At 41.6% G+C, this 27,643-nt stretch overlaps 2 protein-coding genes across 5 annotated transcripts in view; one reads left to right on the forward strand and one right to left on the reverse strand.

Moving 5' to 3' along the window:
• Positions 1-16,264, forward strand: part of myo1ea (myosin IEa) — a 50,403-nt gene extending 34,139 nt beyond the window's left edge. For both annotated transcript variants that reach the window (XM_054732101.2, XM_015952989.3), the window contains exons 16-28: positions 1,359-1,440; positions 1,548-1,654; positions 5,582-5,680; positions 6,287-6,431; positions 7,850-7,964; positions 8,050-8,219; positions 10,406-10,551; positions 11,353-11,499; positions 11,700-11,857; positions 12,006-12,095; positions 12,165-12,396; positions 15,462-15,631; positions 15,705-16,264. In XM_054732101.2, coding sequence (XP_054588076.1) covers positions 1,359-1,440; positions 1,548-1,654; positions 5,582-5,680; positions 6,287-6,431; positions 7,850-7,964; positions 8,050-8,219; positions 10,406-10,551; positions 11,353-11,499; positions 11,700-11,857; positions 12,006-12,095; positions 12,165-12,396; positions 15,462-15,631; positions 15,705-15,781 — 1,738 coding nt within the window. In that variant the 3' untranslated portion in view covers positions 15,782-16,264. The remainder of the gene's footprint in view (positions 1-1,358; positions 1,441-1,547; positions 1,655-5,581; positions 5,681-6,286; positions 6,432-7,849; positions 7,965-8,049; positions 8,220-10,405; positions 10,552-11,352; positions 11,500-11,699; positions 11,858-12,005; positions 12,096-12,164; positions 12,397-15,461; positions 15,632-15,704) is intronic.
• Positions 16,265-21,472: 5,208 nt separating this feature from the next.
• The window catches only part of rnf111 (ring finger protein 111), a 43,253-nt gene continuing 37,082 nt past the window's right edge, over positions 21,473-27,643 (reverse strand). For 2 of the 3 annotated variants that reach the window (XM_054732104.2, XM_015952990.3), the window contains exons 11-15: positions 26,877-26,957; positions 25,698-25,793; positions 25,349-25,435; positions 24,811-24,914; positions 21,473-22,145 (exon numbers count right to left, since the gene is read on the reverse strand). In XM_054732104.2, coding sequence (XP_054588079.2) covers positions 22,028-22,145; positions 24,811-24,914; positions 25,349-25,435; positions 25,698-25,793; positions 26,877-26,957 — 486 coding nt within the window. In that variant the 3' untranslated portion in view covers positions 21,473-22,027. The remainder of the gene's footprint in view (positions 22,146-24,810; positions 24,915-25,348; positions 25,436-25,697; positions 25,794-26,876; positions 26,958-27,643) is intronic. The other variant, XM_015952992.3, reaches the window with a different exon arrangement.

The raw sequence follows: 27,643 nt of genomic DNA on the forward strand, positions 1-27,643 counted from the left end.
GGAGGATATTAGCCAACTTCTTTTTGTGCACACAACCTGCTGATCCTCTATTCTGTGTCCAAGTCTCCAGCCAGGAGTTTAAACCAAACAGTTCTGACTATGGAGCCCCAAAGGAGAGGTAAAACAAAATATGAAGAGTGAATATTAAAATAATCTGAGTTTTTTAAAAGTTGAAATTAGAGTTATCTTTATAAATTCATAAAACTCTGCATCTACTTCTCTGTAACAGTAACAAGAGAGAGGAGGGAACACTTCTGCGTTAATAGGGTTTCTGGTTTCGACTCCATCTATGACTGCAGACTGGGTCAAGTATCCCAGCACGGTGTTCCATAATGCACCACAGATCAGGTTTCCGTCGTTTTTCTTCTGCAAAACTGAAGTCTAAAAAAGTTTAAAACAAACTGGATTCATTTTTAATTAACCATTAAAGTGTTAGACCAAGAAAAAAGCAATGAAAATGTTTTTGCCTTTTATGTTCATGTAGAACAATAAGGGGTGCAGTAAAAATGATATAAATATTCATATTAAAGGGGACGTGTTATGCAAAACTCACCTTTTGCATCCTTTTGTGCTTCCATGTGGGTGTTTACTGCCTCTGTAAAAACTCCAAACACACAAAAAAAATCCTTTCATGCATTTTCTGACGGTGTTTGATTTTAGGAATATTGTGCCTAAAACAACATTTGTGATGTCATGCTGTGACACTGCTCCAAGCCCCTCAGAGATATCAACACTTCTCAGCTTATAACTGGGGAAGGGAGGGAGGGTAGATGGGCGGGGCCAGCTCCATCCTGAAACAACTCATTCTGGAAGGTACTGAAAATGTCCAGAAGAAAACTGCTGAGTTCATTTTACATGAGAGGGATTTAGTCCAAAGAACTTAAACATGTTTCGTATCAAACATTGAACTATTATAACTTAAGGAAAAGGCCAAAATATGTCTCTCTTAAGGTAATAATAATGATTAAAATTATTATGTTTAGCGATGAATGCCGCTTTAACTTTTGGAGAAATAAATGCTGCAGTCGTTTTACTTCGAGGTGATAGTTCAAATAGAACTAGGTCTTTCTCTGCTGAAGTGACCCTGTACATTTAATTTTTTGCACACACACTCCCCCACACACTCCCACACACACACACACACCTTTCGTTTTCCCAGCCTGAGCCTCCCCCAACTCAAACCTTCCCAAAAGTTTCAGGAATTCAGACCAGTGACCTTATTCAGTCTAAGGTCCTCGCCTCTGCAATCATTAACCACATTTTTTCATTTTGGCTGCTAGCAGCACATTTAGGATGTTTTGTTTCTGTGGGTTTTGCAAAAATAAATCTGTTAATTCTAACATTTTACCTCCTCACAGCGGCTTCATCAGAGCACTGTTTCCAGAAAACCTCAGTGCTGAAAAGAAGGGTCGGCCCACTACTGCAGGCAGCAAAATAAAGGTGCATGTTCATCATTATGCCTCTAAATGTTGTTTTTTAGATAAGATAACATGTGTTTCATGTCAAGACTTTAACCATACTGTTGTGCATCTTTTCCTCTCCTTCAGAAACAAGCCAACGATCTGGTGAGCACGCTGATGAAATGCACTCCTCACTACATCCGCTGCATCAAACCAAATGAGACCAAGAAGCCCAAAGACTGGGACGAGGGGCGGTGAGTGACCAGCCTATGCATCATTAAAACAGTGGTGGATTTATTCACAACAACAACATGCACATGTTTTCAGATGCCTGTTTTACATCATTCAAATTAAAACAAATCAGACGTGTTTGGCAGCAACAGGGTAGTGTTCTGTATGTGAAAGGAGACTGATGCGACTCGTTGGACAAAGTAAATTTATCCGCAAATATAACAAAGATTGTGGAGAAATTGAGGAACATTAACACTTTAAAGCCTGAAATAAGAATTATTTTAATAGTGTTATAACTAAACAAATGTCAAACTGAAAGGAATTATTTTTATTTGAAATGAAATCAGATACACAAACAACCCAAATTACCATGCTAATGTAGAAAAAGGACAAGACTTCTGATTCTAGGCATGAAAAGTAAAGTAAAATTAACCCTGATCAGATAGACAACATTAAAATCTGCATTTAACAAACAAATTAATAATATTTTATCATTCCATACACTTATACTTACCCCACTTTCAACGCTGTACTCCAAAGCTTCCCCTTTATGCTTTTGTTTGTTGATTTTCCCCTCTGTTCCTTCCCCTCGTGCCGGGTATTAAGCGCTGCATGTTCACGTACGCAGTGATGTAGCATTGTTTGGAGCTTATGAACTTCCTGTTGGGAGCTGAGAGCAATGCAGCTCATTAATTAGCCACGGAAGTGGCATTTTCTCAGGAAGTCTGGGTGTACCAGTCAGTGCTTAAGCTCTTTGTTTAAGGAACATGTTAGTAGAAGCAACTATTCTACAAACAATGATCCTCAGTTATCACTTCCCACGTGTCATGAGGGCTTCTTTTTCTTGTTTTTTTTAAGTGGATTACTCATGATTAACACAAACGCAAGAGGAAAGCCTTGGAAGGTGATGGAGGATGTGAAGAAGAAGAAGAAGAAGAAGAAGAAGAAGAAGAAGAAAATATCATTTCTATAGCGCCTCTCAAGATAAAAATCACGAGGCGCTTCACAAAAACAAAAAATGTAAAAATATAAAAAAGAATTTAGAAAATGGTTAAAAATATATTTAAAATGAACAAAAAATAGACAATTGTGATTAAAAAAATGTTAAGAAAGAGAGAGAGTGAATAGGAAAGAGGGAAATCAGTGGATCCTGAGGAAGGTGGAATAGGTGGGGAGAGCAGAAAAAAGAGAGAGTGGTGAAGAAGGTCATACAAAAGCCAGCTTGAACAAGTGAGTTTTCAGCTGTTTTTTAAAGGAGACCACTGATCTCAGGCTCAGGGGGAGAGAGTTCCAGAGTCTGGGGGCCACAGCAGCAAATGATCTGTCACCTTTGGTCTTTAGCCTGGTGCTGCACAACCAGTAGGCTTTGATCACTGGACCTCAGGGACCTGCTGGGAGTGTAGGGACTAAGAAGATCACCAATGTAAGATGGTGCTTGTCCATGTAAGACCCTATAGACCAGAACCAGGATCTTGAAATGAACCCTGAAGTTGACTGGCAGCCAGAGAAGCTGGAGGAGATGCAGGGTGATGTGGGTGTATTTGGAGGACTTGGTCAGAAGCCAAGCACAGGCATTCTGAACCACCTGTAGACGATTCAGGGAGGTTCTGCTCAGACACGTGAAAAGAGAGTTACAGTAGTCTAAGTGTGAGGAGATGAAGGTGTGGATAACTGTCTCAAGTTCAGAGCGAGACAGAATGGGACTCAGCTTAGCAATGTTCCTGAGATGGAAGAAGGAAGAGCGAACAAGAGAACTGACATGAGAATCCAGGGTGAGAGCTGGGTCAAAGGTCATGCCAAGATTCCTGACAGAGGTTTTGATGTGAGAAGCAAGCTGACCAAGAGAGTCTCTGGCTTTGGGAACCAGCTTGTCTGGGGCACAGATGAGGATCTCAGTCTTATCTTCATTCAGCTGTAGAAAGCTCCCAGCCATCCAGGTTTTGATAGAGTCTAAGCAGGTGTGTAACAGCTGCAGCTTAGACATCTCATGGGGCTTAAAGGAGAAGTACAGTTGGATGTCATCTGCATAAAGATGGTAGAAGATTCCTTTGAAGGAGCTCAGGATGTGCTGAAGAGGAAGCAGATAGAGGAGGAAGAGCAGAGGCCCCAGCACAGAACCTTGTGGGACACCATGGGTAAGGGAGGTGGTGGGGGACCTAAACTTGGAGACGGCCACAGAAAAAGAGCGCTCAGAGAGATAAGAGGAGAACCACTCCAGAGCAGATCCTGATAGGCCTGCCCAGTCTCTCAGTCTCTCCAGTAGCAGGTGATGGTCAACAGTGTCAAAGGCTGCAGTCAGGTCCAGAAGGACAAGAACAGAACAGTCCCCTGCATCACTGTGAGTCAGAAGGTCATTAGAGACCTTAAGAAGAGCTGTTTCAGTAGAATGAGCTCTACGAAAACCTGACTAAGCAATCATAGATGTTATGTTCATCAAGAGCAGCTGTGAGTTGTTAAGCCACAACCTTTTCCAAGATCTTGGAGATGAATGGAAGTTTAGAGATGGGTCTGAAGCTGCTATGGAGAGAGGGGTCGAGACTCGGTTTTTTAAGAAGCGGGTGGATTACAGCGTTCTTAAGTAAGCAGGGACCTGACCAGAAACCAGAGAAGCATAAATTATAGAGAGCACGCTGGGACCGATGGACTGAAAAGCACTTTTAAACAAAGTTGAGGGTAAGATGTCGAGGGGGCATGCAGAGGTCTTCATAGAGTTAACTAGTTTGGTTAACTCAGGCAAAGAAACAGGAGCAAAGCTATCTAGGATGATGGGCCTGGTTGGAGTCGGGAGAGGCGGCGATAAGGCTGAAGGAGAGATGCTAGATCTAACCTTATTGACTTTGTCCACAAAGAAAGACAGAAAGTTCTCACAGTCTGCAACAGAGTGGATGGAGGCTGTAGGAGAGGCAGGAGAGACGATACTGCTGATGGTGTTAAACAGCACCTTGGGGTTCCCTTTGCTCTGGGGCACCAGGTTGGAGAAATAGGAAACCCTGGCGTCTCTGACTGCAGAGTTAAAGGATGTCAGAAGATCCTTTAGGTGCAGCAGATGGACGTGGAGATGGGTTTTCTTCCACAAGCGCTCAATTTTTCTGCATTGGCGCTTCAGGCTGCGAAGGCTGTCAGTAAACCAGGGAGTAGGGTTCACTGCAGGAACTGATCTGGTTCTGACAGGACAGATGTTGTAACGTCCTCAGGACAAACACTGTCAGCATTTAGACTCAGGGTAAAAACAAGGTCTAGAGTGTGCCCCCTGTTGTGTGTGGGGCCAGAAACATGCTGGGTCAAGCTGAAGGAGTCCATAAGGCTGGAGAAATTCATGGCAACGTGATCAGAGTGGATGTTAAAGTCACCAACAATCACCAGTCTGGACAGCTTCACAGTGGAGGATAGAAAGTCACTAAACTCCTGAAGGAAAGAACTGTTTGGACCAGGTGGACGATAGACCACAGCACAGTAGAACGGGTCCTTTCGCCCGACTTTAATCAGCTGCAGTTCAAAGGAAGCAAAGTGACCAAAGGTTGTAGAGCTACATGGAAGATGGTCTCTGAAAGCAACAGCTAGGCCTCCACCATGACCAGAACCCCGGGGCTGGTTAAGAAAAGAACAACCACTCGGGCAGAGTTCAATCAGACCAGAATAATCAGAAACAGAAACAGAAAATCCAGGTTTTTAGAGAGAATTAAATCATTGAGCAGGAAGGACTTATTGTTAACAGAGCGGGTGTTAGAGCCATGCTGAGTGAGGTGGAGGAATCAGAAACTACAGAAACAGCTGGAGTTAGTGGACGTAAATTAGCGGGTTTAGATCCACAGTGTTTGTAAAAACCACTTATGGAGGGAACAGGAGGAGAAACCACTGAGGAATGAGGATAAACCGACCTTAAAAAACTTGGACTGAGGCGTGGTTTCTCCATCCAATGTGGAAAAAATCATTTTTTTTTTTGTTTTCAGAGTGAAGCACCAGGTGGAGTATTTGGGCCTGAAGGAGAACATCAGGGTGAGGCGTGCTGGTTACGCTTACCGTAGAATCTTCAGGAAGTTCCTCAACAGGTATTGCACACCTCAGATTTATATGATCCTACACTCCAATGAGGAGTAGACCGATATAGCGGGCTGATATATAACATTTAGTAAGGCCGATTTAAAGTCAGGCACATCCCCGAGCAGCCCAGTACTGCTGCAGAAGGTAATTTAAATGTATATTACATTATTGTGTATATTTAAAATCCTGAATAACATCTGCTTAAAATGCTCCAAAATGATTTTCATTTAAAAATTTATAATTTAGCAGTTTTGAATATTTAATTCTTGGTCAGTTTACTAATTTGTTTGATTAACTTTAATTAGATGTCTGATTTAAGTACTGAGCAGTGCACAAAATTAAGATTTAGCAGCTGGTTAAACTCAGTGTTTAAAAGCTGATTCGTTTCAGAAGTTTTGTGAATCAACTGAGGTTTATTAGTGACATTTTAGTATTAAAGTGAGGTGGAATTTATCTAGGTATCGACCATGAAAATATCAGCAGCACAAATCGTCCATCAGCTGACCTTGACCTTTACCTATCAGCTTCGGTATCTGCAATAGAAGAAACAACATCGGTCGACCTTTAACTCCGGTTATTAAGTTTAGCCAATGGTTGTGACTTCTGGTCCTCAGGTACGCCATCCTGACCATAGAGTCCTGGCCGACATGGCGGGGAGATGAGAAACAAGGTGTCCTCCACCTCTTACGGTCAGTCAACATGGACCAAGATCAGTTCCAGCTTGGCAAAACCAAGATCTTCGTCAAAGCCCCCGAGTCGGTGGGTTTTACTTGTCTTTACTGGTCACAATCTCCTGGAAAATGTGTTTCGTGTTCAAGAAACTACTCTAAACACCATAAAAGGCAACAGGGTACCAAATCATGTTGAGTGCTTGCATTAGGGGAGGAGATTGAACCCAACCCCTGGTCCACGTCATCAGTGAGTCAACAGCTCTGAAACTAAAACACAACCTCCGCCTGTGGCTGCAGAGTTGGTTAAAGCTCGTCTCCTTCTGCCACAGCTACAGTACTTGTCTTCATGTTCCTCGTGAAAGCAGCACTTGTGTGAACGCCTGCACTCCCACTTAATACCGTTTACACACATCAGACAGGAGCAGAGAAACACACGCACACCACACACACACACACACACACACACACACACACACACACACACACACACACACACACACACATTTTATAAGCTCACACAGACGTCTCAGTGTTAATTCAGACCAAACAGCTGATCTTGAATGCTGCCATACACCCGTCTCCCCACCCTGAAAGAGTCCAAGTCACAGAGATGCCCTAATAAAACACAAATATCACACAGGGCTGATGGCTGAAATGAGCTGCCAGGCTTGTGAAAACAAGTCGGTGTCTGATAAAACACTGACACCAGTTAATTAGATGAAGGAGTGATGGGTCCTTTTTTTCTGAAGGATGTGACAAATGAAGTTTGTTAGATGACCGGCCAGATGTGAGCTCGTTTTTTTTCAGCTTTTAGGCTGATTAAACACTGTGAAGAAGTGTGTGTGTGTGTGTGTGCGTGTGCGTGTGCGTGTGCGTGTGCGTGTGCGCGTGTGTGTGTGTGTGTGCGTGTGCGTGTGTGTGTGCGTGTGTGTTGTTGATGGTTGAGTTCTCATATTGTGCTTTTGCTTGCTTGTGGTGATCCTTTTTGATCCCAGTCCCGTGTCAGCTATGGACAGGATGTTTAGTCTGGCACAGACGAGGAGGTCGGACAGGAAATGACATACTTTATACTGGTGGCACAGAGTTAATTGCACAGACCAGTACAGACCAGTGGTTTCCAGCGAGGATGGGTGTAGCATTAAAATTTTGTATATATATTTTTTGCTTTCTCATCATGATTAAAAATGTGCAAATACATCTGCATTCATGGAGCATTTTTTAATTCTAAATGTTTTCAGAAATAAAATAAAAATTTGCCCTATTTAAACAAGTCAAGGGTAGAGGATTTATTCTGCTGGGCGGCAACAGCTTGACTGTCTCATTGTCATTTTCATGAGGAAATGCTTGATTCTCACACTTAGAAGCATTTGAATGATCCTCATTGAAACTGAACCGGTTTTGTGTGATCTTCAGAACATTAATCCGCGTTCATGCCTTCCATTCAGTGCATTTAGGTGTGTCTGTGTGTGATTACCGAATGTTTTGCCAAATTATTTTGCGTTGCAGCTTTTCCTCCTAGAAGAGACACGAGAGCGGAAGTTCGATGGCTACGCAAGGACCATCCAGAAGGCCTGGAGGAAATATCTTGCTCGTAAGAAGTATGTTCAGATGAGGGAAGAAGGTGAGTGAAGCAACCGCTTGCTGCTTTTTTTTGCTGCCAAGATTTCATCTTTGTTCCTTCCTGAATAATTTCTGCTTTTTACCAGCTTCTGATTTGCTGCTGAACCGAAAAGAGAGGCGGCGACACAGCCTGAACAGAAACTTTGTAGGCGACTACCTGGGTATGGATGACAGACCGGAGCTTCGACAGTTTTTGGGCAAAAGAGAAAAAATCGACTTTGCTGACAAGGTCACCAAATATGACCGCCGGTTCAAGGTTTGCTTTCCTCAGCACTTTCTATTCTCTCCCCAATTACAGTGGAGCCTCCAGAAAATGTTCATATAAGTGGCAAAACAAGTTGGTCCTTCCAGTAATTTAGCCTGTAGCTGTGCACTGGATGCTCCTTTGTTCTTTGTCATTAAAGGGACTGTAAGGAAGTTTGAAGTTTTTACGCTCACAATTGCCACTCAGGCCTAACGCGTAACTGCAGCTTCAAAAGTAAGCTTGTGCATGAGGTGCGCATGCTGTACATGCACACTCCTTAACGAAAATAACAGCTGAGACAGTCCCGTGTGTGTGTGGCCCGGAGGACAGAAGAACAGAGCAAATTAATAAAAATAATGCGCCTCCGTCTCTGCAGCTGCACTTTCTCATCTGCAGTGTGTGTGCGTGTGTCAGAGGACAGGAGAACACGCAGCTAATTAATTAAATAATTTGGTTCTGTACCTTTCTCTTCAGCACAGCCGGCAAAGGTTTATGATGGGTCAGTCCTCCTCCATGCTCAGATCATTCCTTTCCCTTGCTTGAAAAAATGTTCCAAAATGAAAGTTGAACCCACATCTTTTTTTATCCGTGAATTCAATGCCTTTCAGCGAGTCTCAAATAAAAATTTGGGTGTCTTATTACTGTAAAAAATGATGTTAATGTAAAAAAGAAACTCCAAATAATAAATTATGTTCGCACCTGGAGTCAAACCCAAGACTTTTACATGAGAGTCCGACATCTTACTAGGTGAGCTAAAGTACCAGTGACGTTCAGTCTATCTGTAACATTTATATCCTTGATGACAGCTGAAACTGTCAATCCAACAAACGCTTTGGAGCGAAAATGGCTATTTTGTTGCTAATTTGCAGGAAATATCTAGAAGAAAGTTCTACAGAAAGTAAGTGTCCTCAGAAATGTAGCTAGGTTCATCACTAGGCGTTTGGAACAGCGACAAAGTTGCTGAGTTGGCACTCCCTCTCTCTCTGCTGCTAAAGCTATGGATAGCAAATGCTACGGGCGATGCCCGAGCGTGAACGCACATGAAGCAGCCTGCTCGACCCGAGCATCTCTCTTTTTCTGTGATTTTACAGAAAAACAGGCAATCACAGTAAAAATGCCAGGGCTCATTCTACAGGACCAGGGCATTGCAGGAGAATGTATGAAGAAGAAATTTATCATTTCTATACATGTTTTGATTGTCAAACTTCCTTATAGTCCCTTTAAAGGTGTGGTTCACTGAAAAACATTTTTTAAATTATTTTTTCTGATTATAATTGGTCACTGTGAGTTTTTCATGCAGACTGAACATGAAAATAGTCTCCTACATATATCTCCTGCGTTAGCTTCTGACGATGAAATGGTAGGATTTGAAAAGCCCGACAGATCTACATCACACTGTGAATTAGCATTCCTGGACTCACGAATCTTGACTCACGACAGGAAAGGCTGTTGTTGCAGGAATAAGCAGACAACATGTCGACCAGCAGAAGCTAACCACTAGCATTAGCAACTCCGAAGCATTGCAAAACTCCTTTTGTGGAGATAAAACATCCATGTCATGCAACTCAGTGGAAGAGTTGCGTTGCTGTTATCCAATCCAGAGTGAGATATTCAAATATCAGAAAATAAGACTCCAAATCCTGCCGTCTGAAGCTCAGCTGTGAAGTGGTTACTTCAGTTCCTGGCAATGGTGCACCAGTATATAGTTTCCTCTGATAATGATTTACAAGGCATTTATTTCTGCTAGAGACCACTACAAATGTAATGATTAAATAAGATAACCACACCTTTGAACAATGTGTATCCAAAACATTCACCTCAAGTTAGAGCAGATAAACATTTCAGAAAAAAACCCTGAATACTTTAATTTAACTTTTGATTTCTTAACAACAGCATCTACTAAAACTGTTAATATTTATACTTCTTTTGGTACACAGCAGCAACACATTTATTTATTTCCTTATTATTTATTTATTGGGGTTTACATTTATGCCATGGTTAAATAAGATGAATGTAAAGTTTGTGTGAACGTGAAAATGATCTATTAAAGTGGAAGAGGTCTTCACCAGGGTGGCCAAAAATGTTCAAGAGGGCCCTGGCCACCTGTGGTCACCCCTTTGGGGTGCCACTGAATAAGTAACAAATATTTCTCGAATAATTAACAAATTAATATTGTGTCTTTTTTCTTCATCTGTCAGGGAATTAAGAGGGACTTGATATTGACTCCTAAATCTGTGTACATGATTGGAAGAGAGAAGGTGAAACAAGGTCCGGACAAAGGTCAGGTGATGGAGGTGGTGAAAAGGAAGATCGATGTGGAGAAACTCTCGGCCGTATCGCTCAGGTACATGATGGGTTTTAGATACACATCTCGCTGAGAAAATAGTCCTGAATCCTGCATAGTTCAGCTTGTTGCTTTGGCATCGCTTCTTTGTGATGTTGGGACACATTTTACTCTGTACGATCTTAACAGAAGCTATCTTAGATTTCCCCTTTTGGTTCAACCACCTGATCTCGCAGTAGTTTAATCATTAATGACCACAACAAACAGGCCAAACAAATACAATCTAATCTGGTCCTATCTACATAATTCAACATTTAGCTTCGGTTCCTGCTGCTTTACAGCTCAGCCTCATAAGTCTGCTACTGCCTTGCTAAAATTAGGACCATGTTGATGTGGGATGTCCCAATAAACCCAGAGCTTGGAGTTAAAGTTTCCGTGTTCCTGAAAACGTGGGTTGTGTCGCGACTACTTGTGCATGTTTGTGTGTGCGGACCAGCACACACACATCTAAAAACCCTTAAAAGCGAGCAAAATACTTTTGTTGTTGCTGTTGGTGTGAGCATGTGGCCTTTAAGTCGGCGGGGGGGTGGGGGGTGGGGGGGGTGTAATACGGACCAGGTGGTGTAATGAGAGAAAGCAGGAGTTGTAAAAAGGAAAAAAAAAAGTCATCAGACAGAAACCACCTCATGAGGAAGGACAAAATCCTCTTGTGTGAGTTTCAGGGTGAAAGCTGTCCTCCCTCCTACTGAAGTGAAACTTAACACTTGGCTTCCATAATAAACCTAAACATTCGTGTGAATGACTGCAGTCTTTGCCAAATTTGTATCTCACCACTTCTAATGTCACTGGTTAACTTTTCAGCACGCTGCAGGATGACTTCATGATCCTGCACGAGCAGGAGTATGACAGCCTGCTGGAGTGTGTCTTTAAAACGGAGTTCGTCAGCCTGCTGAGCCAAAGGTTCGAGGAGAAAACCCAAAGGAAGCTTCCACTCAAGTTTAGCAACACGTAAGTCGAAGCAAAGAGTCCTAACAGACACTCGATTACAACATGGGTTTAAAATTCTATTTAGTGGAGCAAGAAATTACTTTTACATTTAAATATATAAATAACCACATAATCACAACACTTGTATGATAAAATATAAATATAATAATGTTTAAATTAATGACAACATAATATGGTGAAAGTATTAATGACATTTCCAGACTGGAGATGAAGCTGAAGAAGGAGAACTGGGGGTTCCTGAGCGGAGGCAGCTCCAGGCAGTTGGTTTTCGTGCATGGTCAGGGAGACGTGGCCGTGCTGAAGCCTTCCAGCAAATCTCTGCAGGTCAGCGTTGGACCGGGGCTTCCCAAGAATACCCGTGAGTATTCCCAGAGCCCGGACTCTGATCTGCTTGCGCATCAAGCTGGTTTCAGCATCCAAGTTGGGGATTGGTGTGGACACGTCTCATTAAAACATTTCATCAGCGAGCCAAGAAGATTTCCTTAAATGAGTGTTTTATTTCTCAGGTCCAACCAGGAAGAGCTTCGGCCAGAGTCGCTCCAACGTGTCCAAATCCCGCCAGAACACGCCGTCGCGAACAGCACCGGGACCTCCAGGTACCGCGGTCGCAAATCCCAGCATATTACCGTATGCTTCTGTTTTCATCATGCGCTCTCCCTCTGCAGTCGCTCACCAGAACGGCAGCCTGAAAAACAACAATCGCGTCGCTAATCAAAGGAACTCGCAGCATCATAGCCAGCGACAACGTCCACCGCCCAACAACTCCACACACACCTCTCTGCCCAACAACAACTACCAGGTGAAGGAGCGAGGAGGAGGAAGGAGAGAAGGAGGAGGAGGCACCCGGAAACAGTCAAACTTGGACTGTCTGAAAGTCCCTGAGCAGGGAGTTGCAGGGTGAGTGTTTGATGCAACTTTTCTACTCCTGGACAACAAAACTCTTTACAGTCAGAAACATGGACGAGTAAAGCAAGCTGATGGCAGCTAAATAACATTCCCTTTAATGTATTAGAATTTAAAAAGGAGGATGATAAACGTGAACACACACACACACACACACATCCTTGTGGGCAGAATGGCACTTTGAATAAAAGTTTTAGGGCATCATCATTACAAACCCACCAGAAACCTCACCAAACCAAACCAAGTGGTGCTCGCTGCAGAACCACAAAGGCGGAGCTGCACCAGAGTCAGCCCCGCCCATTCCATCAGAGTCGGTCCAATTCCTTCCAGTTGTCAGACTTAATAGCATTCTGGAACCAAAGAGGGTGTTATAGCTAGTATCATCTAAAATACAAGATTGAGGACTGAGTTGAGAGGTTAACTGAACAGTTTTTGTAAAGGTTCCATATAATTAAAAATCTAACTTTTGGAACTTTTTATCATGTTATATTGTCATTTCCTCATAAGAAACACGCCAAAGCCATTTTTGGCCTCATTCACACATTTTCATCCCATCTCAGCTTCAATTTGGTCCTCTCTTCCGAAGCGGGTTTGGTCTTGGTTCTCAAATCTGGATATTCTGTGAATTTTCTGACAAATTATCTCTGAAATGACTTCTACTGAGACACCGCTAGAAAAACCATACATCCCATCTACAAAAACACACTGGATGGCACAATTACATGTGACACCACTTGCTTGTTATCAGATGTAGTGGTGAAGTGGTTATGGAGTCAGCTTGGTATGTAGTTTTGCGCAGGTTCGCCTCCCGGTAACGGCGCAAACTTTTTTCTTCTTTTCTAGCTACACTTGCCAGTACTATGTTTTTAACCATTTATTGGTATACCGTTTACAATATAATGACTAATGTGTTTGTTTTTCTATTTATTTGTTTATTTAGCCAGTGTGAGTCCATTTGTGAGCAGAGTTTCAACCAAAATGCTGTTTAGGAACGACCAAATTCAAAGAACTTTTAGAGACATAAATATTTTGCAGAAAATAAACATTACAACTAAAATATAAACAAATTAAATGTTTCAGCTGGCTAAATAGATAGCTGTCAAACCAACATCAGCTGAGGGGAAAGCAAAATTTAAGTGTGACGATTGTCCTTAAATGCTCTTCTAGGCTGGTTCTGTTGGAGCGGCTATGGACATATTCGCTAAAAGAAACCTTTTCATTTCGGGATATATTCAGGCTTTGTCATGCAGCAAGTTATATTTATCTTGCTTAATTGGAGCATAGAACATAGCATTAACATTTGCAAAGTAATAACAGCCGTAATTCATTTGGGTCAGGTTAGTTTGCGATAAAATTTAAACAAAAAAACAAAAACAAAAAACAAACAGAAGAATTCAGTGGGCTAGGCTGTTTGCGTGAGTGGGCGGGGCTGACTCTGGTGCAGCTCCACCTTATGGTGCAGCTCCGCCTTTGTGGTTCTGCAGCGAGCACCCTCTCAACCAAACGGGACTGCCATATGCATTCCCTGCTGCAGCCTGCCTGGTCAGTGAGGAAACAAAGGGACGTTACAGGACTATTTGTGTAATTTGTTAAAATATCCTAATTTAGTGTTTCTTTCATATCATTCTGAAAATATCCAAAGATCCAGGTGTTTGGGTTACTGATTCATCAAATTGATTAATAGTTAACAAAAATAACCGTTGGCCTTTAAACTCATTGAAAAACATGAACGTTGTTCTGCGTTTAACTTAGTTCAGGTTGAATAATCAAAAAGATTCCCACTGGAACACCTTTGGCGTTTGTTTCTGGGGTGATTTTTTTATTTTTGAGTTGAAACGTTAGCAGGGTGGTGTGTGGTGCTTCATGACCAGCAGACACACACTAACGCCTCTCTGTCCCAACTCCTGACCACGGTGGAAAACTAATATTTAATGAGGTTTTAAGAAAATTCATCAGAGGTTTGAGCTGTGGATGAATTCCTGCTGCGCAACTTTTCCATTGGCTCAATTTTGAATTCAAATATTTTTTAGCACAGATGAGAAGTTCTCGTTCTAATTCAGCAAACACGTTTATAACATTTCAGTGAGCGTCGTCCTCTAACCTGGCTTGTTTGATTCTCGTTCATCTGAGTATTGAACTCTTAATTGGGATTAAAAGGTTGATTTAAAAATGACGTCCTGTTCGGTTTTGGATCCTCCAGCAGAGACAGCTGGTGCTGCAGCACCCTCTTGTGGTTGAAAAATGGGTGAAAACTTCCTGTGAAATAATTTTAAGAATTAGCATCGATAAATATTGGTCATCGGACACAACAGCATCTCCATATAGGATACTAACCACAGTGACTGAGGATTTAAGTGCCTGTCTCATAACCGGATGGTTGTGGGATCAAGTCCTACTCAGTGTGTCACAGTTGCTGTGTCCTTGGGAAAGACACTTAACTCGCCTTGCCTGCTGGTGGTGGTCGGAGGGAACGGTGGCGCCAGTGTTCGGTTGCCTCGCCTCCATCGGTGCGCCACAGAGCACCTGTGGCCACGATGTCGCTTGTTGCCATCACTGTGTGAATGTGTGTGTGTGTGTGTGTGTGGGTTTATGACTGGTTGTGTTGCAAAGCGCCTTGGGGGGTTGTAGAACCGTAGAAGGCACTATACAAATACAAGCTATTTACCATTGATATCAGCCAACATTTTAATATTAGTGCATCCTTAATTTTTATTAATACTTTTGGTTGGAATAAGAACATTATGTTTCTTTGTAATTAAAAATTGACCCACGCCAACTGGAAACCTTTTAAACAGCTCTGTGTGCATCGCTACACACTCGTCATTGGCTCTAACATCTCTTGTACCCTTGTTGTGTTTTCTGGAACTTCAAAACTTGGTAACAAAAATGAATCTCACTTGAAATATTGAAGACATACTTTATGTTTAACTTGACCTCTGTGGGAAATCAGCCCACTTTGGCGTAAATCTTCCCATTTCGCTGTAGTTTCATGATAAGCTGAACCTGTTGGTGCCCAGTCATCCTCAAAGCTGTGGTTTCCTCTGCTTGTTTTACATCAGGAATCACCGAACATCGGCCAACCGGCCTACACCAGGAGGAGGACGGCCCAAACCAGCACCTAAACCAAAACCCCAGTTGCCCCAGTGCAAAGCTCTGTACGTCTACGACGCTCAGGACACAGACGAGCTCAGCTTCAACCCTGAGGACATCATAGATATCATCAAAGAGGGTAAGTGTGGGAACATCTGACACTGTTTTTATCCATTCACCTTGACACTAAAGTGGTCGTGTTTGTTGAGCAGATGCATCTGGATGGTGGACGGGACGACTGCGCGGGAAAGAGGGACTTTTCCCCAACAACTATGTCACCAAGATCTAGGAGGGGGTGGGTTTCCATACAATGAGATGGACCAGTAGTGTCCCTGCTGGTTGTCTCAAAGGGACGGGACAGAGCCCACAGCTAGAGGAACACTGTGAGACTCTTCTTCTACTACTGTCTTCTACCAAATGAATGTAACAGTCAGTTACACCATCAGACCAAACGACCGTCGGACTTGAAATGAGGCTGAAGACCAGAAGACTGTTGGGTCCATTTCCCTCTACGGCCCCTTTGAGTTCTGAACAAACTATTTATTGTATTTATAGACTTCTTTATTCTACTTTTACTCACTTCATTATATTTTGCCGAGGATTGAAATGAAATCTGCTAAATCTCTGGGACCAGGATGTGATTTTATTACTTAATACTTTTAAAATCTCAACATATTTCTTTAAGGTGACTGTTGACGCAAACGCATCAGTGGAAAAAAAAAATCAACATCTATTTTACCGGGAATATATTTATTTTTATGGAAAACGGTAATTTTAGGAACTCAGTGAATATCAGTAGAAGAAAGACCAAAGTCCGTCAGAAGACACTGCATGGGGGAATCACCTGGAAAAGCTCCTCCTTCTGTAATTTGTTGTGTCTGTGCTTTTTGATGACACCAGTATATTTTAGATGATGGTAAACTGTAACCTGAGCATGCTGTTGGTGGTGTGTTAGCACTTTATTGGTACTGGTACTACCTTGGACACGGACACCATCGCTCATTCACAGCCAGAAAGTCTATGAAGGACAGGCAGTCAGCCTAGTTAGAGATGAATTTGTTTACATGAAGTCATGACAAACGGGCATTTTTAGACCTGATTCTGTATATCTGCTCATATGTAGGAAAGTGCCTGTTGTTCTGGAACTTAAATTAATATTTTTTATCATCAGAAGTGTATTACTATAATTTGTTTTCTCCCCTCAACCCTTAAAACCCACATGGCTGCTTAATTTCCAGTTTGCATGCAGCCGGGTAATGTTAATCACTAATTAAGGTGAATTGATATTTTTTTTTAATTGCGAATGTTTTTATGGGAAATTTATTGTTTTTTTTATGTGGCACAATTCCTTTTGCTTCTGGTCTCTGCACATTTTGCTTTGCTTTTGCAGAACCTGACCATTTCTTAGTCACATGACCACGTTAGCGGGAAAAACCGCTGGGACTTCTGCCATCGACGTGCATCAAAGAGTTTGGACTTGGATTGTTGATCATTTCCTTGTGCAATTCATACCAGTAGATGAGTATTTTAATAAAAGCGTGTAAATTACATCACTAACTGCTTTGAATTGTTTTATTTAAATATTTTAGGCATCTAGTTACACCAGGTGTCTGCATCAGAGTGCAAAACTGTCAAATGGAGGAAAAATAGTTTCTCTCAGTGAAAAGTCTTCAGACCATCAGGAGACAGAGTACAGCATAACAGGAAAATTAGGTGTCTTTAAAGGGATACTAAGGAGTTTTGGCTTTCTTTTAGCAACCCCTAGTGTCCGTTAGTAAAAACGAAAGTAAAACTTATGTCCTCCTCGCTGTGTGTTAATGTTTTTACAGTTTTTCTCCATTGGTGTGGCACATTTCTTGAGACAGAAATTACATTCTCAAAATAACACGGACAAACCTCCAAACCTCTTGGCAAATGTTCACAACAGAATGGCATTTCTCATCCATTTCATCAAATGGCAAATGCCTTAGTACATGTCTCAGTTGTCTCAGTGCATCTTTGCAAATTATTAAGTACATGCAGCCTACAGTTATACAGTTAGCCCACATTTAGCACATTTTCCAATCGAATAGATCTTGTAGATCTAAACTGATTAGTTGATTCTCAGTCTAATGATCATTCTCTCCAAAACATGTCAGCATGATTTCATTGTGTAAGTACTTGCATGCACAACTGTCTGTTCAATTGTCAGAATTGGTCAAGAACATAACACCATGAATACCATATACGAATTTCTTTGAATATTTGATACATCGATGACAGTCAGGTGAAACTAGACTAACGAACGGGGACTGTCACACACGTGTTTTCCATGATCGTGTGCTGCCAAACACCAGTCCGATCTCTGAACACGGATAGTCAAGGTCAAGCAAACGGACAAAGGGGAAGTTCTTTCTCAAGGAAGAGGAGGAAGAAGAGGAGGAGGAGGACTGAGAATGCGTGGTGGAGGAATAGGGGAAGAGGCCGAGGAGCGGGAAGACACTGTGCTGTCCCGAATGAAATTCGGGCCACAATTGTAGACACAATTATAAACCATGGTCTCACAATGGCAGAGGCAGGTCGTCGAGTGCAGCCTAATGTGCCTCACTCTACGGTCTCCTCCATCATCCAAACCTTTCGCAGGATAAACAGGTATGTACTCTATGTAATCTATGATGCAATTATATGTTGTATAGGCCAGGGCACTGTGCGTGAGGCAAAAAATGTATAACTCACTGTAGAGACTTTGTTTTCATACAATTTACTGTATTACTGTAATGTATGTTTTCTTTTTATGAAACTTTGTGTGTGAATTAAAAAATGTTAATTTCCTTGGTAGTGTGAGTGCAATCTGTGATGCCAAACCTTGGAGGCTACACTTTTCCGTTATATTGTTGGTCCTCTGCCATAGTGACAAAACATCTAAACATTTTGTATGGCAGTACTCACACAATGCCAAAGGGATGAAGCATTTTGGGGGCACTGACTATTCAGATTAGAAAGAAATGTAGCTTTGACACATGAGGGAACTGTTTAAGGAGAGATATGAGCTTTTGCAGGTAAACCATGTTATTGTGATCAACCATCCAGGTTTATTTTGACAAAAGCACCAAGAATGATGAGAATGTCCAATCTGTGTCGAGAAAAGGAATTGTTTTGCAACATTCCCCAGCTGACGGAGAAGTCTAACTGCTGAAATGTCTCCCTTAGTGTCTACAGGAGTGGTTCATCACTAAATCAAAAACATCAGCTGTGTTCATGATCTAAAACATACAGGAAAGGTGCTGGATGCAGACTGCAGCACCAGGTATGTTAGCTCCATTTGACCAAGTCCAACAGGGAGTTGCAAAAGCGGTATTCTGGCTACAGGGGGCAGTGTGGTCAGAGTGACGCTTCATTAACCCTGTAAAGGGTCATTTCAGCACATGATGGCTCAAGAAAATGTTTCAAAAGCATTCCATTAAGTGTTGAGGCAGCAGAGAAGTTTCTTGCATTTTACCCCTCTCTTGTCTTCAGCCGCTCCACTTGCTGTGAAATTACAACCATGCTGGCAAAACATATGAAATATGTTTAATCAGGCCAAAATTTGTTTTTCCAAGTCTATTTTACAATTGCCATCATTACTTCCAAAAATATTTAAAAGCCAATATTTGTTTTATAAAATTTTTTAATTTCAATTTATATTTGTAGCTATGTCCCAAACAGCCACAAGAGGGCGACAGTTGTCCAGCAGATGTAATTCACTGCTTTGCATGTCGATTTAGAGAAAATAAACCATGACTTATTTTAAACTTCACCGCCTTGCTTGTGGGTCACGTTGCTGTTCAGTTTTACATGTAACTGGTATGTTGATGGTCTGAATTTGTTTTACCAGGAGCAACTTTAGGAAATTCTGACATTCCTGATTGTCAACACAAATGCAAGAGAATAAAACCACTTTAAAACTGCATTCATCACCCCATTGGGATAAAAACGAGTTATCTCTGTACTTATGCTGCTGTAGGCTTAGACTGCTGGATGATACACTGACCACTTTTCACACTCTACTTTCTTCTACAATCTGCTCATTAACTGTATTATTTCCTGCAATTTCAGCTGTTAACTTTATTTTTTCTCTAAGTATTTTTCTCCCCAGAAGAAGCTACAATGTTGTTCTGCTGAGCTGTGGTGCACTCATGGAGGGGGCCATCGACTTGAACACTGTTGCTAACCACTTAAACATTCTCCCTCTCCTGGTATTTTACTTTCCTTGACATTGAATGTGCTACTACTAGTTTACCTGTTTAATTATAGATTCACTAGGATAAATACAATAAAGTTTATCTCTCGCCAAATTGAATATTTACTAAGAAATCACAATGTAACCATAGAAACCTTACTTGGTATATATGGTGTGTGTGTGTGTGTGTGTGTGTCTGCTCTGTCTTCTCGATCCCCAGTGAGTCATGGAGGATGGCTGCTTATACTGAGCCAGGATCCTCTGGAGGTTTCTTCCTGATAAAAGGGAGTTTTCCTCTCCACTTTCGCTAAATGCTTGCTTAGTATGAGGACTGCTGTAAAGACTTTGACACTAGTCAGTGACTCGATGCAATTTGCTGGGTTCCTTAAATAGGAAACTTTTTTCTGATTGGATTAATGAACTGAACTGTATTAGAATGTTACGTGATGAGCCTTGAGACGACTCTTGTGATTTGGCGCTATAGAAAAACTGAATTGAATTGAAAAGTGGCTCATATTTCAATTAAGTATTTTAAAACAAAAGATAGTAAAACCACCATTTATTTTTGTTTATTACAGGTTTCTGGTGAAAAAGTAAATAAAATGCAGACTGCAATGTGAGCAGTTTTGGTTTAGACATTCAGTGGTTTGGAAGATGGAAACTTTTTTGAGTTTCTCCACATTATGCTCTCTTTACCCTCATATTTATTCACACCCAGAAATCACAGCAAATACGACTGGCTCGTTTTTGTCCCAGATGGGTAAGCCTTTAATAGATAAATAAAAATAATTATGGCCCTTCCAACATGTTTACAACCGTATTCTTGCTGCTTTAATGTTTTAAAGAGAAATAAACAAATAAACAAATTGAACTTGGATGTTGACTGGATAGTTACAATAGAAAAGACTCAAGAGTTATCCAAGTTTATTAATATTATTTTCAAAACTAATATAAATCCCACATAATATGATCCTGGTGCCTTTAAGTCGATGAATGCATGGATACCTGCTTTAAGTACTGCATTTCAACACTCAATTCAAAATATTTTTGTCTTCTTTTTTCTTTTAAATCATCATCAAGAGTGGAAATACATGGCCTCAGCGCACGGTCTTACTATTCTCCTACCGTTTCCTCTCTTGTGCAAGTCTATGCAAGTGAGTAAGTCAATAGTGTTTTTCTTTCCACAGCATCAAAGATGAAGGCTGCTGCTCAACTACAGAGACAAAAGGGAACGGGGGATGAACTGGTTTGAGAAGTGAGAACAAACAATAAATATTTATCTCCACTTGAGCTGTGTATTCCCCTCTGAGCACACACACACAACGAGAGGAGATGAATAAACTAAAGCCACACTACTGTTTCAAATGAAAAACATGATCACCGGTTTGCAAGCTCAACTGAATTCTCTTAAGCACACACAGGCCTGAGATCAGCTCAAGCGCTGCATTCTCCACCAGGAGACAGAAGACTCAGCAGTTCCCGACAATCGCTCAGGTTCGAAAGAACCGTCAAGAGAGGAACGCGACATTCTTTTTTTATTTTTCTTGCTCCCTAAAAGACATGAGAAGGTGGCGAGAACGATGTTGTAATAAAAAAAGAAGGAGCAGGAGCAAAGCATGTGCATATTCTGGGAGAAGTGAACAATGGAGCTTACTTTCCACTCTAGAAATACTGGGTGTGCACTAATACAGCAGCTGATCTGTTAACATATTTCCCTAGTTAGGAATGTCTTGTTTTACGTAGGAACATCTTCCACTAACAACATCTGCTAAACATAAACTAATCAATACAATGCTTGGTAAAATGAATCCTGCAATGTTTTGCTTTTTGTTTGTGAAACAAAAACACCTGGAGGTTGACATTCTATTCTAGTAAAGCAAGGCATTAGGTTTACAGAAATGCATCCTCACTAGAGCAGCTCCCCTCAACCGGCAACTTGTTGGGCCGCTTTTAAGCCCAAGTCATATGTGCAAAGAAATGCATTGCAAGGAAACATGCAGAAAAACAAAAACAAAAACAGAAATGACACTTTAGGAAACAATCAAAAGCTACATTAAAAGCTTTTATAAATACAATAAAATCTCAAATCCTTAATGGAAAAATCTAGCTGTTGTAATATGAGAGAGCTGGCACTCTAGGCTCAATGCTTGTTTTAAATTTTAACCTTTTTTAAATTCTTTTTTACAGTTTTCTGGTAGTAGAGCTGCGCAGGTAAATCATGCCATCTTTGGTTGACTGCAGTACTGAAGTGAAACTTAATATGATTTGAAAAAAAAAACATTTGAACAAACTACACCGTTGTTCGGGGGAAAATAAGAATAAAAAAAGAAAACAGCATCAACTCTCGGCAGACAGCTGCGCCTCAATGTCCACTCTGCAGATGGGGCACTTCTTATTGGTGAGCAGCCACTGATCCACACACAGCTGATGGAAGAGGTGCATACACGGTAGGCGTCTGCAGGGGGAAAACAGCCAGGTTGAACAGATTTAATGGAAAACACGCAATTTTCTTTAAAGTGTGACTTTGGAAGTGCCTCTGAAACAGGTTTCTTGTTTGAAAAAAGTATTTTTAAGAAATAAAAACTGGTATATGTAACATTAATCCTGGTAAATAAGCTCAAATAGTGCAGATGTTAAGATTTAATTGGAATGCCAGGATGTTGTTTCCCTGAGTAGCTAATTAGCTGTTAAGAATGAGGTCACATTAGAAAGGTTACAGTCTGGTTAAAATCCTCCTCCATCAACATCTCTTCAAGTTTGTTTTTATTTTGCTATGAATTATTAAATTGAAAAATCATTAATTCGCATGACTCAAAGCAAAACTTAAATATATTTTTCAGTTTAAAACGGTTTTATTTTTAGTCAAAGATTTCTTATAAAAACACAACTCAGTCCCATTTTTGCCACCCATGATAATCCCAGAACCACACACTCCACAACGGCACTGAATCAGAAAGGTTTCACCACAAATCCTCTTTCAGAAACGCTTTTAGAAGGAATTAAAGGTTGGTTTTGAATTTTGAATCAGAAAATAGTACAATGCCTTCTCCAGGTCAGGGATGAGATCCTGCCTCAAGTGGGTCCTGTTCACGAGTGAGGGAAAGGCGGATTGGTGCTGCGTCTGCAGTGATGCAGGTGTTGTACCGATCTGCCATGGTGAAGACAGAGCTGAGCCGGAGGCAAAGCTCTCGATTTTCCGGTCAATCTATGTTCCGACCTTCACCTATGTCATGAGCTTTGGGTAGTGACTGAAAGAATGAGATCGCTGACAGAAGCGGCTGAGATGAGTTTTCTCCGCAGGGTGGCTGGGCGTGGCGTCAGTGCGCCCCAGGGCAGCTGTGGCTACATGGTAGCTCATCCCCACCAGCATGTGAATGTGTGAATGACTGATAATAATAAATAATAATGCATTGAACTTATATAGCGCTTTTCTAGACACCCAAAGACGCTTTCACACGCTCCCATATTCACACAGTGCTAGTGATGGTAAGCTACTTGTAGCCACAGCCGCCCTGGGGAGGTCTGACAGAGGCGAGGCTGCCATTTGGCGCCGTCGGCCCCTCTAACCACCACTAACACAGGCAAGTTGGGTGAAGTGTCTTGCCCAAGGACACAGCAGCAGGATACCCCTGGCGGGAGCTGGAATCGAGCCCATGACCCTCCGATCATGAGGCAACCCACTCTACCACCTGAGCTACTGCTGTGTTGTGAAGCGCCTTGGGGGGTTGTAGAACCCTAAGAAGGTGCTTTACAAATACAGGCCATTTACCATTACTCCCTTAGAGATGGGGTGAGCTCAGTCATCCGAGAGGGGCTCAGAATTGATCCGCTGCTCCTCCACATCGAGAGGAGCCAGTAGCGGTGGCTTGAGCATCTGGTTAGGACGCCTCTCTGGTAAGTTTTCTGGGCACTTCCAACCGGGGGAGACCTAAAGGGAGACCCAGGACACGCTGGAGGGATTCCCCTGGAGGAGAAGGCCCAGGTTGCTGGAGAGAGGGATGTCTAGGCTTCCCTGCTTAGGCTGCTACCCCAGATAAGCGTAGGAAAATGGATGGAGGGTGGGGGGGTTGTAACCTGATGTCTATGTTTGGGTGGAATCCCGCTCACTAGGGGAACCCTTCAGTTCAGCTCTCAACAACAAAACTAGAGAAAATACAGTTATACTTTTTTTCACGACTGCTTGTGGGTTTTTATCACAATTTCCACAACTCCCTCTTTAGAAAGTGCCTTTTAGGAATATTTAAATTAGGGATGCACACTATATCGGCATCAATATCGGTATCGGCCGATGTTAGGTATTTTTTAACAGATCTGTATCGGTCCGATAAATAAAACCGGGCTGATATTAACCAATATTTTTCCATCTTGTCTCCATTTGTTTGTATGTTTCAGAGGGTGAGGGGGTGGTGTGTATTTGTTCAGTCATGTGACAGTGACTGTAATCATCTAAGAAGCATAAATGTGTGTAAGGTGAGTACATAATAATGTAAATTCAGCTTTAATGATTTTATTTCTATACAAAATCTGCTGATTTTAGAAGCATTATTGTCAGTATATCGGTATCGGCAAACATCAGTTATCAGACATAACAGTGATATTAATATTGATGCATTACTAATTTAAATAACATCTTTTCACTACATCCCCTTTTGTTTCCTTCCTATAAATCATCTTTGGATCTTTGTTACCAAAAAATAAATTCTTAAGTTTGTTTTGAACAAAAACTGCCTAAATGGTCATTTATATTACAGATAAAGTATCACTTCTATTAAAGCATGAACATAAAACAGCTTTTACACTTGCAAGGTGACCCTTTGAGCCAACAGGGGGCAGAATTTGTTTTCATAAACCTGAGTGAGTGCCAGCTCCATGAGGAAGGTAATTTTGAGCCACTCTGGGATTTTCTGCTGATTACGAGAACTCCTTCGGGTTTATTTATTATCCTTTTCATAAGAAAAAAGATAAAAATTCCCATAAGATGTTAGCAAAGTGGAACGGCTGCATCTGCCATCCCACTTGTGCTCGGAGGCTCAGAGACACGCCCCCTTTAGAGCATCATTTAACACGCTAAAGCCTGTGAGCCAGGATCAGGGCGAACGCCCGGGAGGGGAGGCATTTACCTGACGTCCTCCCCCTCCTCCAGTATCGACAGACAGATGGTGCATTTTTCTTCCGTGTCTTCATCCGCCCCCTCGTCTTCGTCCTGCTTCCCGTGCAGCTTCCTCTGTTTTGGAGAAACATTTAAAAACACGACTTGTGATGTGCGGCGCTGATCAACAGAGCAGCTTCAGCAGAGCCGTTCCAGACGGTCAGTAATCTCATCAATTCATGTCAGCTACTCAGGTAAACAATTAGAATTAAAAGTATGACAGATTTAAAAATAAATCACATTATCCCCAAAAGAAGTAACTATGTTTACAACAAACACTTCAACAAAACAAACTTAAAATTTGGGAACAGAGAGAATGGTCGTTTTGTCGTGAAATAAAAATCATAAAAATAAAAAAATATAAACTTGCTTTTGTCATCTAAACAAATCAAAGTCATTTAAGTCATACACACAAGCCGAATTTCCCAGCCCCCAGAAATAACACTAACATCTAACGTACATGAGCAGAGACATGTGTCCAAATTGATTTGTTTGGGTTTTTTTCTCACCGATTCTGGGGTTGCGTGCATATTTTTCCCAATAGGAGCCCAAGCTTCAGGGGTTAACTGTTGGTCAATGTCTCTCTCCAACACCTTCTGTATTGGGTGGCAGGGTGTTAGATTGATTGCTTAGATACATTTGAAAACCTCGAAGGAAACCCCCTCCCCCAACAATTTTCTACACAGCTGCAGCCTCTGGTAAAAAAAAAAACACTAAAGGATTTCTCTAACATTAGATGTTCTAAAGGAGCACAAAAGACCAGTGAGCGCTCTGTCCCAGAATAAGCTGCAACAGACATGCACAACTACATCCAACATGTTCAACAATCTAGACGTGCAGACGCTGATCAGTGCTTACCTTTTTGTACTTGTGTGGGTAGGTGCACCTCTCTATGGTTCCCTGAGAGGCTCCTCGGTTCACAGTCCCCAGTCTTTCTTCTAAATGCAGCAGGTCCTGATGGAAACCACACACAAAAACGTGCACACTGTTACTCTACACCTGCAGACTTTTACCAACTCAAGGGGAGCTATTAATTTAATAACGTCAATCAGTTATACTAGAATTATCACAGGCCAACAATTGCTGCAAGTTATGCATAACTAATAATCATTTGTATGCTTTTGCCTCTAGTAAGGTGAGTTTGTACTTTTAGCACCAAAACATTGTAAATGTAGAAAATATCACATTAAAGGTGTGGGACACCTTTCAAATCAATACATTTGCAGTGATCTATAGTGGGAATCTATGCCTGGATATTGGGGGGGGGGGGGGGGTCTCAGATGCGCTTGTTGCAGCAACTAGACGAATGCCACATAAGAGGAGAGCTTAACACGACAGGATCTGGAGTCTTATTTGCTGATATTTGGACATCTCACCTCTGATTGGCTAACAGAAACATGGCTCTACCACTGACTATTTTGCTCTGCAACGCCGATGTTTTATCTCCACAAACAACACAAGCCTGGTGGAGTTCTGCCGTGTGGTTGAGTTGCTAATGCTAATGGCTAGCTTCTACTAGCTGAGATGTTCTCTGCTGTTTCATGGACGCTAAACCAACAACAGCATTCCCCGTCTTGAGTCAAGATGGGTGAGTCCATGAATGTTAAGTGACAGTTTGACATATCTGTCAGGATTTTCAAATCCCAGAGTTTCACCATCTATTTTCATATCAGAAGCTGATACGGGACATTGGTGTAGGAGACTATTTTCATGGTCAGCTAGCATGAAAAACTCAGAGACACTGATTATAATCAGAAATAATTATTAAATAATGTTTTTTTTCAGTGGACCACACCTTCAAATATATATTCAAAAGTCTAAATAACACTTTTCTGTGACGTGTTATGATAAAGTAGCTTATTTATTGGTCTTATACTTACAAAAAACAAAATTTCAAATGCAGACAGTATTGGGACAACTTCATACTACTACTACTAATAATCTTTGTGGTAATTAAACAGCAAAAGAAGAGGAGACGAACGAAGCACAAACCATTTATGTTATGGTTTTTGTCTCTTTGGGAAATGCAAAACTCACCTCATAAGTTCTTCCAAAGCCAGTCATTCTAGATGAGATGTACCTAATGTGTGGATAGGTCACTTCAGAAATGCCAGTGTGCTATGGAGGAAACCAAAGATGATACAAAAACACACACATTATTACAAACCCAGGGAAAAGATCAACAGTCCAGTCTGAATTAGGGTTGTCACGGTAACCGGTGTAGCGGTAAACCCCGGTAAAAAAAGTTAATAATGACTGTTTTGTTTAAAAAAAAAATTTATCTCGGTGGATTACAGTGGCTGCGGTGTAGGAGCGGTGACCCTTACCAGCCACCGTATCATCTGCTGAAGTTGCCGGCAGCACATGAGCACTTTGTTGTTTACAACCAAAACTTTCTTGAAGCTAAAGCTGAAATAATGGCCAAAGGAGGAGATGGCAGCACTCAGGACATTTTTATCCCTCAAAGAAGACAAAGTGGGAAGTACGGGCATTTTTTTTGGATATTTGAAGAATGCTGAGGGACAGTTGATAGAAGACAGACGGCTATTCTGTTTGCAGCACGTGCAGAAAAAGTGTCTGTGAAAGGCAGCAACGCTTCAAATCTCATGACACATCTGCGTGACCATCACCCACAACTCTACAGTCAACGCAAGGCAAGCTAACGTTAGCGTTTTAGCTAAAATGTGTGATCCGAGGATTTGGGTTGAGGGAGAATGCAACGAGTCGCTATATAAAGCAGCCGCAGCGCCGCTACCTGCATATAAACCGTGTTGCGGACACCCCCATGTTGAAATGACGCTATG

The sequence above is a fragment of the Nothobranchius furzeri genome, chromosome 9 (genome assembly GCF_043380555.1).
Source record: "Nothobranchius furzeri strain GRZ-AD chromosome 9, NfurGRZ-RIMD1, whole genome shotgun sequence".
NCBI classification, from domain to species: Eukaryota; Metazoa; Chordata; class Actinopteri; order Cyprinodontiformes; family Nothobranchiidae; genus Nothobranchius; species Nothobranchius furzeri.